The following is a 14,585-nucleotide window of genomic DNA, read 5'->3' as shown; positions in this document are numbered from 1 at the left end:
TCTGAAACTATATAATATAGCTTTTGTGAAATGAAAATAAGATACTTTATGGGCTTAAAGGGAGACACAGGCAAAATTTTCATTTCTTCATTCTGACTTTGTCATTCATTATTCTGTAAATGACCTCAAAATGAATACACTAGGCAATCACAGGAACAAAACATTTCTCCTTATAAAGATTAAAATAGTGGTTTCCTAACTTGACCCGCGTGGGTCAGGTTAGAGCATTAAGATTTCACAATAGTTGTCATAGTGAACTCTGGAAACGTTAAAGAACATGTCAAATGAATGGCTTCGACTTGTTTCAATCATACAATATCCACAATACCTGTTATTGTAACTTCCAGGATTTGTTCAAGTCACATGACTTGTTTTAAAACTACTCGGTGATTCTTTTGACGTTTAAATTTCGTTCAACATATATAGATATATTTACGCTTCAAACCCAAAATATATAGAAGTTATACAGAAATTTATTCTTGGACTTAAAAAAAAATATAATTTTAGCTTGATTTGAGAACACGAGATCATTTTAAAATTTTGTCATTAATTTGTCAGAGTATCCATCTTCAGTGACAATATCTGTCATGTGTGGCAGATCAGAATATCCGTCCTGAGGGTACAAGCGTTATCCTCATCAGGGACACGCCATGCCACATGAAATTTTCAGCACGTGTAAAACTAATGGAAACACCAGTCTGCGATATGAAAAAATGATTTTTTGTTACATGAGCATCTACATGTATATGTTAGTACATTGTACATAGGTTCCGGAGAAATCCATCATAAGGAGCGGGCTCACAAGATTTTTCACATATTAATATTCTTCAAATAATCATGATAATATTTTTAATGTTAAAAAACAACTAATTTGTTCAAATAACTCTATATCATAATGATTTAGTGAAAACTAGATGAATTGATAAACACAGAGATACCTGTACACAGCAATATCATGTCACAAGGGAAATTTTGTTACAGAAATAAATAAAATTAAACATTACTATCGTGAAACTAATGACCTCCAACTTCTTTCTAATGTAAAATCATCAATTATCAAGAGAAATTAACATTAAACATGCGTTATGCTTTGGTGAAAATTAATGAACATGTGCTTTAACAATGCTATTTAAATTTCAAAACACTGAGCACATAAACTAACTGAATGAAATTGCAATTACCTCTAAGAAACTAAATAAAATATTCATATTTAACAGTAATTTAAACCATTCAAAATCAATGATCTTCCAACCATGTCAACAAATAATTTCTCTTTCACCATCATTTTATTGAATAAACAATCAAGATTTTATGTCACAAAGTATGTATTTTTTTAAATTTGTATTTAAAGTCACATGGTCATAATTTGCAGCTAAGCTGACTGGTGGAGAAAACCTCATTTCAAGCATGAGTGGGCACCTGAGTTAAGAACCACCAACATACAATAAGCTACAATGTAGTTGCAAGACAGCTGCCTACCCAAAGAGGAGGGAAAAAAATGTATTTAGTAGGGCAGAAAATACAGTTTTTTGTTTATAAAGTTTGTTATATAATATTCCTAACACAGAATTGCTTATTTACAAACCTTAGAAGATTTGTGTGCAATAAATACCACAGTGAGACTTTAATCAGCATGGATCAGTTGTCACTAATTAGTCAATTTCTGCAGACATATTATTTCACTAGACAAACAGACCAATATCTGTAAATGTGATATACATATTTGAATATTTATCCAATTTCTGTAGTTCAGCTGCAGTGTATAGATAAATTTCTGTTATTTAATAGTAGGCAGATACCTAACATGTGGTTCAAGATGTTGCACCAGTACTTTACCTATTTATGATTTTGTATCACTATTTACCCATTTTAAATTTTGTACAAGTACTCACCTGTTACAGATTTAGTACCAGCACTCACCTTTTACAGATTTAGTACCAGCACTCACCTGTTACAGATTTTGTACCAGCACTCACCTGTTACTGATTTTGTACCAGTACTCACCTATTACAGATTTTGTACCAGTACTCACCTGTTACAGATTTTGTACCAGTGCTCACCTGTTACAGATTATGTACCAGTACTTACCTGTTACAGATTTTGTACCAGTGCTTACCTGTTACTGATTTTGTACCAGTACTCACCTGTTACAGATTTTGTACCAGTACTAACCTGTTACAGATTTTGTACCAGTACTCACCTGTTACAGATTTTGTACCAGTACTCACCTGTTACAGATTTTGTACCTGCACTCACCTGTTACAGATTTAGTACTACACTAACCTATTACAGATTTTGTACCAGCACTCACCTGTTGCAGATTTTGTACCAGTACTCACCTGTCACAGATTTTGTACCAGCACTCACCTGTTACACATTTTGTACCAATACTTGCCTGTTACAGATTTTGTACCAGTACTCACCTGTTACAGATTTTGTACCAGTGCTTACCTGTTACAGATTTTGTACCAGCACTCACCTGTTACAGATTTTGTACCAGCACTCACCTGTTACAGATTTTGTACCAGCACTCATCTGTTACAGATTTTGTACCAGCACTCACCTGTTACAGATTTTGTACCAGTATTCACCTGTTACAGATTTTGAACCAGTGCACACCTGTTACAGATTTTGTACCAGTGCTCACCTGTTACAGATTTTGTACCAGTACTCACCTGTTACTGATTTTGTACCAGCACTCACCTATTACAGATTTTGTACCAGTACTCACCTGTTACAGATTTTATACCAGTACTCACCTGTTACAGATTTTGAACCAGCACTCACCTGTTACAGATTTTGTACCAGTACTCACCTGTTACAGATTTTGTACCAGCACTCACCTGTTACTGATTTTGTATCAGCACTCACCTATTACAGATTTTGTACCAGTGCTCACCTGTTACAGATTTTATACCAGTACTCACCTGTTACAGATTTTGAACCAGTGCACACCTGTTACAGATTTTGTACCAGTGCTCACCTGTTACATATTTTGTACCAGTACTCACCTGTTACAGATTTTGAACCAGTGCACACCTGTTACATATTTTGTACCAGTACTCACCTGTTACAGATTTTGTACCAGTACTCACCTGTTACAGATTTTGTACCAGTACTCACCTGTTACAGATTTTGTACCAGTACTCACCTGTTACAGATTTTGTACCAGTACTCACCTGTTACAGATTTGTACCAGTACTAACCTGTTACAGATTTTATACTAGTACTCACCTGTTACAGATTTTGTACCAGTACTCACCTGTTACAGATTTTGTACCAATACTCACCTGTTACAGATTTTGTACCAGTACTCACCTGTTACAGATTATGTACCAGTATTCACCTGTTACAGATTTTGTACCAGTACTCACCTGTTACAGATTTTGAACCAGTGCACACCTGTTACAGATTTTGTACCAGTACTCACCTGTTACAGATTTTGAACCAGTGCACACCTGTTACAGATTTTGTACCAGTACTCACCTGTTACAGATTTTGTACCAGTACTCACCTGTTACAGATTTTGTACCAGTACTCACCTGTTACAGATTTGTACCAGCACTCACCTGTTACAAATTTTGTACCGGTGCTCACCTGTTACAGATTTTGTACCAGCACTCACCTGTCACAGATTTTGTACCAGTACTCACCTGTTACAGATTTTGTACCAGCACTCACCTGTTACAGATTTTGTACCAGCACTCACCTGTTACAAATTTTGTACCGGTGGTCACCTGTTACAGATTTTGTACCAGTGCTCACCTGTTACAGATTATGTACCAGCACTCACCTGTTACAGATTTTGTACCAGCACTCACCTGTTACAAATTTTGTACCGGTGCTCACCTGTTACAGATTTTGTACCAGCACTCACCTGTTTACAGATTTTGTACCAGTACTCACCTGTTACAGATTTTGTACCAGTACTCACCTGTTACAGATCTTGTACCAGTACTCACCTGTTACAGATTATGTACCAGCACTCACCTGTTACAGATTTTGTACCAGTACTCACCTGTTACAGATTTTGTACCAGTACTTACCTGTTACAGATTTTTACCTGCACTCACCTGTTACAGATTTTGTACCAGTACACACCTGTTACAGATTTTGTACCAGTGCTTACCTGTTACAGATTTTGTACCTGCACTCACCTGTTACAGATTTTGTACCAGTACTCACCTGTTACAGATTTTGTACCAGTGCTTACCTGTTACAGATTTTGTACCAGTACTCACCTGTTACAGATTTTGTACCAATACTCACCTGTTACAGATTTTGTACCAGTACTCACCTGTTACAGATTTTGTACCAGTGCCTACCTGTTACAGATTTTGTACCTGCACTCACCTGTTACAGATTTTGATAACTTTGCTGATAAACTTGTTATAGAGACATCAATGTGTATATCCTGTCACCCAAGAAAGTGAAATAACGTACAATTTGTGTAAAAGTAATGCAGAATCTGTGCAAAGCTCTGGCCAACACGAGCAACACACAACACAGTAAGTTAAAAGGCCAAAATATTTCATAGTAAACCAGTTTAAAAGAAATGAATAAGAGTGTATGGCTGCTTTAATCAGCACAACAAATATTACCTTTTTAGATCAATCGTGAGAATGATGACCTGACAAACTTTTGTGTTTTCTCCATATTTGTAGAAACAAAACTTTATTGTCTTAATATTGGGTATACCTGAGGCATTTTTTTCAAAATACTAGAGTTATACTTAAAGGAAGCAGATGATTCAGGTCAGGTTTTTTATAAGCTAACAAATGTTTCTTCTGTGTATCATACACAATTTCTGTGTTACCTCAAAATGGTCTCAGTCACATTTTATCTGCTAATTTCAGTGTAACATGATACCAGTAGTTTACAACATGTATATAAAACAATGTTGATATATATCAATGAAACAGGAAAAACACCTATAATACCCTATCAGGTTATCCTTCTCCTGCATTATCTTGAAAAAAAAACAAAAAAAACACACACACAAAAGAACCCAAACTTTTCTGGATATATTTTAATGAGGTTAAAAATATGATGACTCAGCAACCATATGCACCAATTCATTTCATTCAATAAAAGATACTAGTCAATTTACTAACAGCAGTGCTCATTTAGGTCATAGAATCACACAATTCAGCATTACCATTGCAGTGTTCATGTGCTATTTTCACATTCCTGCATTACTGGACAAAGAGACTATAAATTTATCTCATAATTTGCTCTTCAACATTTTGGACTAAGTATTCATTGCCCAGCTCTATCAATCTTCCATTTGACAATGGCTTCAATCAAAATTAGAGGGGTTATATCATTTTTATACTGTTTTGTATACTAAGTGCTGAGACAGTTTTGGAAGAATATCAAAAACATAATATCATGTGCAATGACCTGAAAGAATAACTCATAAAAATATTTCTTTATGAGCTTGGTACCAGTCCAAGAATGTATCAAGTTCATGTCATATACTTATATCATATTTAGTATTGCCATTTTCCATTTTCTAAGAAATCTTGAACCACAATGAACTTGTCTCAATATAAGTCTCAGCCTTCTCACAGCCTCTGATCTACACCTTGGAACATCTTATCTTAGCTTTGAATGTATTATCTTAGCTTTGAATGTATTATCTTAGCTTTGAATGTATTATCTCAGCCTTGAATGTATTATTTCAGTTTTGAATGTATTATCACAGCTTTGAATGTGATATATTAGCTTTGAATGTCTTAACTCAGCCAACTCAACCTTGAACCTCTTATCTCATCTGTTGTATGAATTTTTTCAGTTTTGAATGTCTTAACTCAGTCTCAAACCCCTAAAACTTGGCACTGAACACCTTATCTCACCATTGAACCCCTTATCTCAGCCTTGAACCTCTCATCTCAGCTCTGAAGGTATTTTCTCAGTTTAAAATGTCTTTAACTCAGCCTAAAACCTCTAAAGCGCGGCACTGAACCCCTTATCTCAGCATCTAATATCTAATCTTAGCATTGAACCCTCTTATATCAATTCTAGCCTTAATCTTCTTTTCTAAGCATAGAACTACTTACCCCAGCCTTTAATCTATTACCTCATTTGAGCTTTAATTCTTTTTCTAAGCCTTGAAACTCTTACCTCAAACCTGATCATCCGATCTTAGCCTTAACTTAAACCTTTTGTCTCAGTTTTGAATCTCTTATCTCAAATTTGGACCTCTTATCTCAGCCTTGTAGAAGTTCTGTATTTGTGAATCAAGACTAAAGTTCTTGAAAACTCTACTTAGTCTACAAAATGTTATGGTTTGAAAACTCATGTAATAAAACATATTTTAATCCAAGTAACATTGTACTATTTCTCATCTTCACATTTTATAATAACCTGTATTTACATAGTCAGTTCTCACAACATTAGGAAAGTGTCTTAAATTTTCTGTAATAATTTGTCATAATAAACATGTAACATTAAGAATTTAGTACATGCCTGTGGCTAGTACAACTCTATAGACAGAATATATTATAGTCATTTACATCTAAACACTGCATTTATGTAATTATGCTCAATAAATATCTTATAACAGCCAATTACTTCTCATATAAATTCTGCTGTAAAGTAATATTATAAATTTGCAAAATAAACAAAATAAACAAGATCACGCATGTTGCACCAACATTTGTCTGTTTGGGGTAACAACTCAAAACAAGAGGGCCATAATGGCCCTGAAATCGCTCACCTGATTATAGAAACTTTCCATGACAAGGAACAAGTAATATTGTTAACTATAAACAAAAGCATGAAAGCAAGATAATATCTAAATCTTACACTGATATCACCAAGTTCTGACCCAAGAGCTTTTATTTGAACAAACTTAGTAGACACTCACTAGAAGATGTTTCATGTCAAAAATCTAAGCTCTAGCTCTTTTGGGTTTTCAAAAAAAAGATTTTTTAAGTTTTTTCTTTCAGTTGCCATGGTAACTATAGTTCTTCATGGAATGAAAGTCTTTGAACAAGTTTTAAAGGTGACCACGAAAGGAACATTCTTGAGAAGTTTGGATGGAATTGGTTCAGCAGTTTGAGGAAATGCTGTTAAAAGTAAAAGTTTACAGACGGATGACGGACGGACGCCAGACGAATTGTGATCACAAAAGTTCACCTTGTCATTTTGTGACAGTTGAGCTAATAATTAAATTCACGAGTTTTATTATGTTTTTACTGTCATGCACTACACTTCTCAATTAGAACTTCAAGAAAACATTTACACTGTAGCCTCTATATATCTATATATCGCTCTTCGTTATAACGCTAATCTCAGTATAGCGCTCATAGACCTTGGCTCCCCAAAAACTTCAAAAAAAACAACTTCAAAAAAAAATATAAAGAATTAAGTAGATCTAGATTTATAGCGCGCTATAACGCTTGTTCAATTTGACAGTCAAGTACAATAGACAATTGTAATTAGGACATTTATGAGCGCCAAAGGTGTGAAAAACATGCCCATGTTGTTGTTTTACCTGTCCATCAGTCAGGCATCAAATTGTTTCCAAAATCTCAAATTCATATCAAAACTGTGACATGGGCAACCGGTGGCGAGTATAAATAAACTACAATTCACACGCATATCTGTGACATGTAAACCTCGCTGAATTAAATAACCCACACAAGCCCAAAATCAATTTAAAATCCTGCACTGTAAATAGAACGGCCGAGACAGGAAGTAATTGGCTTTTTGATTAACTAGGGGACACAACTAAAGCTGGAATGTAAATTACAGTGTAATGTACAGTTCAGCTTTAGTTGTGTCCCCTAGTTTATCAAACGCCATTACAGTAATGGCTAACAGTTACTGTTTACACTACATTCATGATTTATGTTTTTCATTCGAAAGTTTTTTGTTTCTTTTAAATATAATTAGTATTATTTGTGAATATAATATATGTTAACATGATTGAATTGTTTTAGAAAAAGATAATGTCAATATTCATTTTAACAGTAAGTAAAAATCGTCAGCCTTATATAGATATGTGGTGGGTGGGGTAATGCGGTAATTTCGCAATGAGTGTTCTAATGAGAGCCTTGTTAGAACGCGGTGTTGAGACATTGGACCCAAACATGACGTTGTAATGAGGCTGTAGTGTATTAAACTAAACAGATCATTGCTATGACAAAAACTAGCAGACATCTATCTATAAGATGTGTCATGATATTACTTTTATTTCTTTCTTTTAAGAAGAATAATATCATGATTGAGAATGTTCAAGACATTAATTATTTTCCATGCAAAAAAAAAAAAGGGGGCCTAACTCTAGAAATACTGGCCATTTAGTGATGTCCCCTGTCCAACATATGTGCCTTGCACTCATTAGCAAGTATGCCAGAAATGAGTTCAATATCTTTGATGGTTTTCAAATATTTTTATAAAAAACAAATAAAAAAAAAATGTTTTAAAAAAGAGCTGTAACTAAAAAAAATAATTCTTTCAGGATAATTCCTCTTGTCATACTCCTTGTGGTGTTGATACCCTGATTTCAGAAAATGTGAGGATTTAATTGCAGGAACAAACTTCCTAGTAATGGAATGACAGCATAAATGCTGTCAAAAAATTAACCAATTATCTTCTTACGTAAATTAGATTGCAATATAACAAGTTCCCGATTCTTTGACTTACCTGAATGTAAATTTTCTTTTATTTGTTTCTGTAGGTCAAGGACACTAGCCAACTTTATATCACGTCTTTTTGGCTGACTTCCACACTGTGGTAGATTTATCTTACTAAAATATAAATAATACAAATATAACCAGAATACGAGAACCTAATAAAACACTCAATCTAAAACACTATACTACTAGTATATGGCAAAAAATGGCAATTACAGAAGCTTTCAATTTCATCATTAAATTCTGACTCTTCTTTCGTAAAAACAATATCTTGTTCCACACAATCAGTTTTAACTTTCATTTTTTTATGTGTGCATCACGGTCACCTGAGAGGACCCACAGATGTTCTGTTAGCGTGACAGCTTCCTCATGAACCCCTGGCAGGATTTGAACCCCCAGCATTAAGGTGCTAGTGGTATGAAGTCAATGACATTGCTGCCCTTTCAAGATCATAATGCAACCTTTTACCAGCAAAGGAGAACTGGGTTGCATCTGTATACATTATTTCAGGTACATCATTGTATAAACATTTACCAAAGTAAAACTACAAACTTTCTGCATGGCAGGAGAATAGATTTCTAAAATGACACAATTTAACATGTTCAACATTTTGCAAATATGCTGTAATTAAAAAGGGCTTTTACTTTGTAAGCTGGTAGTGCTGGTCAATAAACTTGACCATTTTGGCCTTCAGAGTTCTCATACTATTATTCATTTATTATCAAACCTTTTATCTGAGCTAGAAGTAGATGTCATCTCTGTTTCCATTGGTGCTTCCGTTGAATCAGTTGAAGAAGACTGAATCTGATTGGTTGATTGATTAGCCTCTTTTTCATTTTCAGCATTCTGATTGGGTGGCTTGAAAAATGCATCAAGCTTCTGTTCTCTGCTGTCTGTACGAACCATCTGGTGGGCATACGTTTTGTTTCCAGAATCTAAAACATCAAATTATTTAAACAAGAGGGCCATGATGGCCCTGAAGTCGCTCACCTGTATATAGGACCCCGGAGCGGGGCCAGTTTAAACCCCAGGGCTTTTATTTGAACAAACTTGGTAGACACCCATTAGAAGATATTTCATGCTTAACAACTAAGGTCTAGCTGGTCAAATTTTTTTTTAACACATATAGTTAAAAACAATGACACACCTGGGGCAGGGCCAGTTTTGACCCAAGGGCTTTTATTTGAACAATCTTTGTAGACACTTACTAGAAAAATGTTTCATGCTTAATATCTAAACTCTAGCTATTTCGGGTTTTTTCAAAGAAGACTTTTTAAGTTTTTGCTATAACACATATAAGGAAAATCAAATGTCAGCCCGGGCGGGGCAATTTTTGACCCCAGGGCTTTTATTTGAACAAACTTGGTAGACATCCATTAGAAACATGTTTCATACCAAATATCTAAGCTCTAGTCTTTGGTTTTTTAGAAAGAAGAAGATTTTTTTAAGCTTTTTACTATATGCAGTATAGGGGAAAATCAATGACCCCTGGGGCCATTTTGACCCCAGGGCTTTTATTGAACAAACTTGGTAGCAGATCCATTTAGAACATGTTTTCATGCCAAATATCTAAGCTCTAGCCTCTTTGGGGTTTTTAGAAAGAAAGATTTTTTAAGTTTTTTACTAATAATGCATATAGGGCAAAATCAATGACCCCTGGGGCGGGGCCAATATTGACCCAGGGCTTTTATTTGAACAAGTCTTGCGTAACACTCATTAGAAGATGTTTCAACTTAATATCTTAGCCTCCTAGCTCTTTGGGTTCTTTAAAAAAAGATTTTTTTAAGTTTTTACTATATATGCTGTTTAGGGAAAATCAAATGAACCCCCCAGGGGGGCAGGGCAATTTTTGAACCCCAAACGGGCCTTTTATTTGAACAAATGGTATTTATACATTCCATGTAGAACATGTTTTAATAGCCAAATTTATATCTAAGCTCTAGCTCTTTGGGTTTTTTTTTAGAAGAAGATTTTTTAAGTTCTTTTAACTAAAATTGATTCATACAAGATATAGGGAAAATCAAATGAAGCCCCTGGCGGGGGCCCCAATTTTTACCCTAGGGATTTTTTATTTGAACAATCTTAATACACTCACTAGAAGATGTTTCATCCAAAAATATTAAGCTCTAAGCTCTTTGGTTTTTTTAGAAGAAGATGTGAAATGTTTTTTCTTTTGGTTGCGCATGGCAACCAGAGTTCTGCGATTGGAATGGAAATCCCTTTATGACAACCTTTTGTTAAGGCTTTCACAGGAACAAAGAACAATTAATCCCTTTGTGAAGTTTCACGATTATTGATCCTGCCTTATGGTTTCAGGGAATGTCGTTTGAAAAGTGTTGAACGGAACAACGTACGACGGGAATGAACAGACAAGGCGACCGAAGAGTGATTCCTTTAAATAAGCCTCAACCCTGAAGATAGATGTATAATATAATTAATTATGCTATTCCTGACATATCTCAGGTGAGCTAAAAAGAACCAGTCAGTCATTTATGTAGCAGTATATAAAATCATAGAAAAACTAAAATAAAATGACATCTGTTTTTTTTCATTCCTCCTTTTGGATGTGAATTGTTTTGGGACTAACTATCTGCCTACATAACCAAATTTGTAGCTGCTTCTAATAATTTCAAATTTTGATAAAAAAATTTTTTAAAATGGATTTTTATTTTGTAACAAATATTTTACAAATTTCCATTCAAGAACTGCAGGAACTTTATGGGAGTAGACAATTTTAAGGGTTATTTTTGGAATCCCCATGAAATGAATTGAATGCATATTAAAGTTTATGACAAACTGGACAATGAAGCATCTTCTAAATTTTTGTACTTTGATATCGAAATTCTCTTAAATTTTGAATGGATCTTTCCTCATTTAATGTAGTGCAAATCCACTTCACAAATTCAGCCAGTTAAGGCCTAAAACTTTGATATTCCAACAAATTGGTTAGAACAATGTGATTATTGCCAACTGGTATTTTAATGTTTAAAGTTATATTTTCTATTTCCTTTCATTTTATCAGATTATTTACAGTTTTTTAAAGTAAATTCTATTAAAATATTCATTAAGTTGAAACATTATTTAATATTGACAAATGCAGACAAGATTTTATATCCCTTCGAAAGAGACATTGCTTTTTTATTGTACACCTTTCTTAAGTCACTTTCATTTATATGCATGCTTTTATTATTTTTTGCCCCATTGTAAATTCAGAACTTTTAAACTTATTTAATGGACTACTTAATTGAATTCAATATTTGAAGTAATATAAGTTCTACTCACCCACAGGAGAATAATTATTTTTCAAATATTTTGTGAACATCACCCAGAATTCATAAATTTTAAATATTAATGTTTTGTCAGGACCGATTATTACAAAAATAGTTATAATTTTCCATTCCGACCAGTTTGAATACTTAGCTTTTAAAAATTCAACAAACAAGCCACATAAACATGAACATTCATTAATTATTTATCTCTTGCATATGTTTTTTTTCTCTTTTTAGGTTTCAAGAAGACTCAATAAAGATTGTTTTTTTGGTATATGACAGGACTGGAAATATATTTTTGAGAGTTTTGTACCATTTGTTATAGGTTTGGAGCAATAACTTATTTGCAAAATTTCAGGTTTAAGTCCCTAAGATTGTTTTCCCTGGACAGTTTTTAACAAATAAATACGGAAAAAGCTGTGAAAAAAAGACACAAAAAAAATTTCCCAAAAACACCGCATGCAAAAATTAACAAATTGTCTATTTAAAAATTCTAAAAAAAAAACACACATAACCCTAAATGATTGCCTTTTCAGAAGTATGGCCCCCTTATTTTTTAAAAAAATTTCATATTGGGCATAAAAAAAGTTTTTCCCCAGTTTCATAATGAAGGCCCTTTTGGAATTGCTTTTTATTTTGTATTTAAAAAGGGTGTAAAATTGAAAAATTTTTTTTCACCCACAATAATATTTCAGCAATCAAAAATTGCAAAAACTTTTTCTTTCTGGAAAGTGGGGCTAATAAACATTTTTTTAAAAATTTTAAAATCAAATAAAAGGGTAAAGAAAAAAACCTTTCCAGTTTTAAATTTTTAAGAATAGTCTGTTTTTCTAAACTTTTGCATATCTTTCTGTTATAAATACCCTAGTTGATCTACGTAAGAAATTCAATTTTATGTTTTTAGGTATTTGGACCTCAGTGGAGTAACTTAACTAAAACATGCTGATTTGCAATATGCAAACTCAATTGAATAAGTAGTTTCAATGGCAACCTGGGCAAAACATTTGAATATTTACATAATGTTCTAGTTTAATTTTGCTTATTTTGTTTAAAGATGGTCTTTGCTGAACTTTCTTATGCTCTGGTGAGGAACATGTTGTTTCTTTACTTATTCCATTTGATTGATATTTTGATAAAAGTTCAGTCCAGCCATTATAGCATTTGTGTTCTAAGTTATTTATGCAAAAACAACATTGAATGAATTTTGTGCAGCGAAGTGGAACATGCCTGCGATGTACACAACTATATAGGGATGGTATTCATCATTCCTGTAAAGTTTGGTTCAAATTCCATCAGAAGTTTGACCTGTGGAGGCCGGACAAGATTATTTTAATTTTAGCTCTGGCAGCCAGTTTATTCAGCAAAGCGAAACATGCCCATAATGTGCATAACTAGGGATGGTACTGATCACTTCTGTAAAGTCTGGTTGAAATCCCACCAGTAGTTTGACTTGTGAAAGCCAGACAAGATTTTTCTAATTTTATTGCTGGTGGCCACTTTGTGCAGCCAAGCTAACATGAATTTTATTGGGGGCACAAAAAAAGGATTTGGGAAGATTACTCTTGGGAAAATTTGATTTAAAAACCCCCAGTAGGTTTTAAATTTTTAAAGCCGGGCAAGATTTTTCCTTTTTTTTAGGGTCAGGTGGCCCCTTTTTTAAGCGAAGGGAGAATGTGCCCGAGATTTTGCACAGAAGGGAGGTACTGATCACTTCTGGTTAAAATCTGGTTGGGAAAACCCAACCCGGGGAAATTTTTACCTGGAATTTCCCAAAAGATTTTTTATTTTTTTGCCCTGGCAGCCCCTTTTGTGCAGGGCTGAAAATTTCCGGTGAATTTTGCAAAACTAAGGGTGGTAAATGATCAAAATCCTGTTAAAAAAATTTGGGTTTAAAACCTAAAAAAATAGTATGGACCCCTTGATGGAAGGTCGGACCCCAGCTTTTAAATGCGAATTGACAACCGGACAGACGGACCGACCATTACTCACACAAGGCTTAAAAAAAGACACACAAGTAAACACGGAATGAATAGGATCAAAGAGAATTTGCTGTTAACCATTGTTCTCCAAGTCACACAAGTACCTCTGGGTTTGTATGGACAGACAGACAGCCAAGGCAAAAACAATTATGTCCCCCAATTTTGGGAGACATAATAATTGTAAGATCATGTTTTATCTATCTAAAAGCATACCTGTGTCTTTGTTAGCATCTTCCTTTGAGAGTTCTGGTATCACTGTTGCCCCTGGTAACAACGCCTGAGTGTAGTAGGTCCGGCTGACATTACAACCAAGCAACTTTGTCTCGATTGTCTTCTGAACACTCTCGATGATAGCATCCTCATGTAGGAAGCGAACTTCATGCTTTGTTGGATGAACGTTAACATCAATATTTTGAGGAGCAATCTCTAAACTGTAAAACAGATTGTGACTTTTTAAATTTTATAATCTATCAAAATTTGATTTAAAAAAGTTATGTCCATCCAAATTGTGTTCAATTCTGTTTTTCATTATGAAACAATAATTAATAACCCATGTGCATGCCTGGTTAATGATAGAGCTACTTCTTTCGGAGGTATACAGTAAATCGCTCTATATTATTGCTACTTCCGAGCTAGTACATGTCGCTAAAATCAAGTGTCGATTGTTTTCATTTTTTATATATTTTGTAAAC

At 34.0% G+C, this 14,585-nt stretch overlaps 1 protein-coding gene across 1 annotated transcript in view; it reads right to left on the bottom strand.

Moving 5' to 3' along the window:
* Nucleotides 1-14,585, bottom strand: part of LOC132754773 (DNA mismatch repair protein Mlh1-like) — a 194,418-nt gene that overhangs the window by 10,666 nt on the left and 169,167 nt on the right. The window contains exons 11-13 of the mRNA XM_060745461.1: nucleotides 14,107-14,324; nucleotides 9,373-9,580; nucleotides 8,656-8,759 (exon numbers count right to left, since the gene is read on the bottom strand). Coding sequence (XP_060601444.1) covers nucleotides 8,656-8,759; nucleotides 9,373-9,580; nucleotides 14,107-14,324 — 530 coding nt within the window. The remainder of the gene's footprint in view (nucleotides 1-8,655; nucleotides 8,760-9,372; nucleotides 9,581-14,106; nucleotides 14,325-14,585) is intronic.

The sequence above is a fragment of the Ruditapes philippinarum genome, unplaced genomic scaffold, assembly GCF_026571515.1.
Source record: "Ruditapes philippinarum isolate M1 unplaced genomic scaffold, ASM2657151v2 ctg1337_1_1_1_1, whole genome shotgun sequence".
In the NCBI taxonomy this organism is placed as follows: Eukaryota; Metazoa; Mollusca; class Bivalvia; order Venerida; family Veneridae; genus Ruditapes; species Ruditapes philippinarum.
The sequence above is the reverse complement of the archived record's forward strand: the minus strand, read 5'-3'. Positions and strand labels throughout refer to the sequence as shown.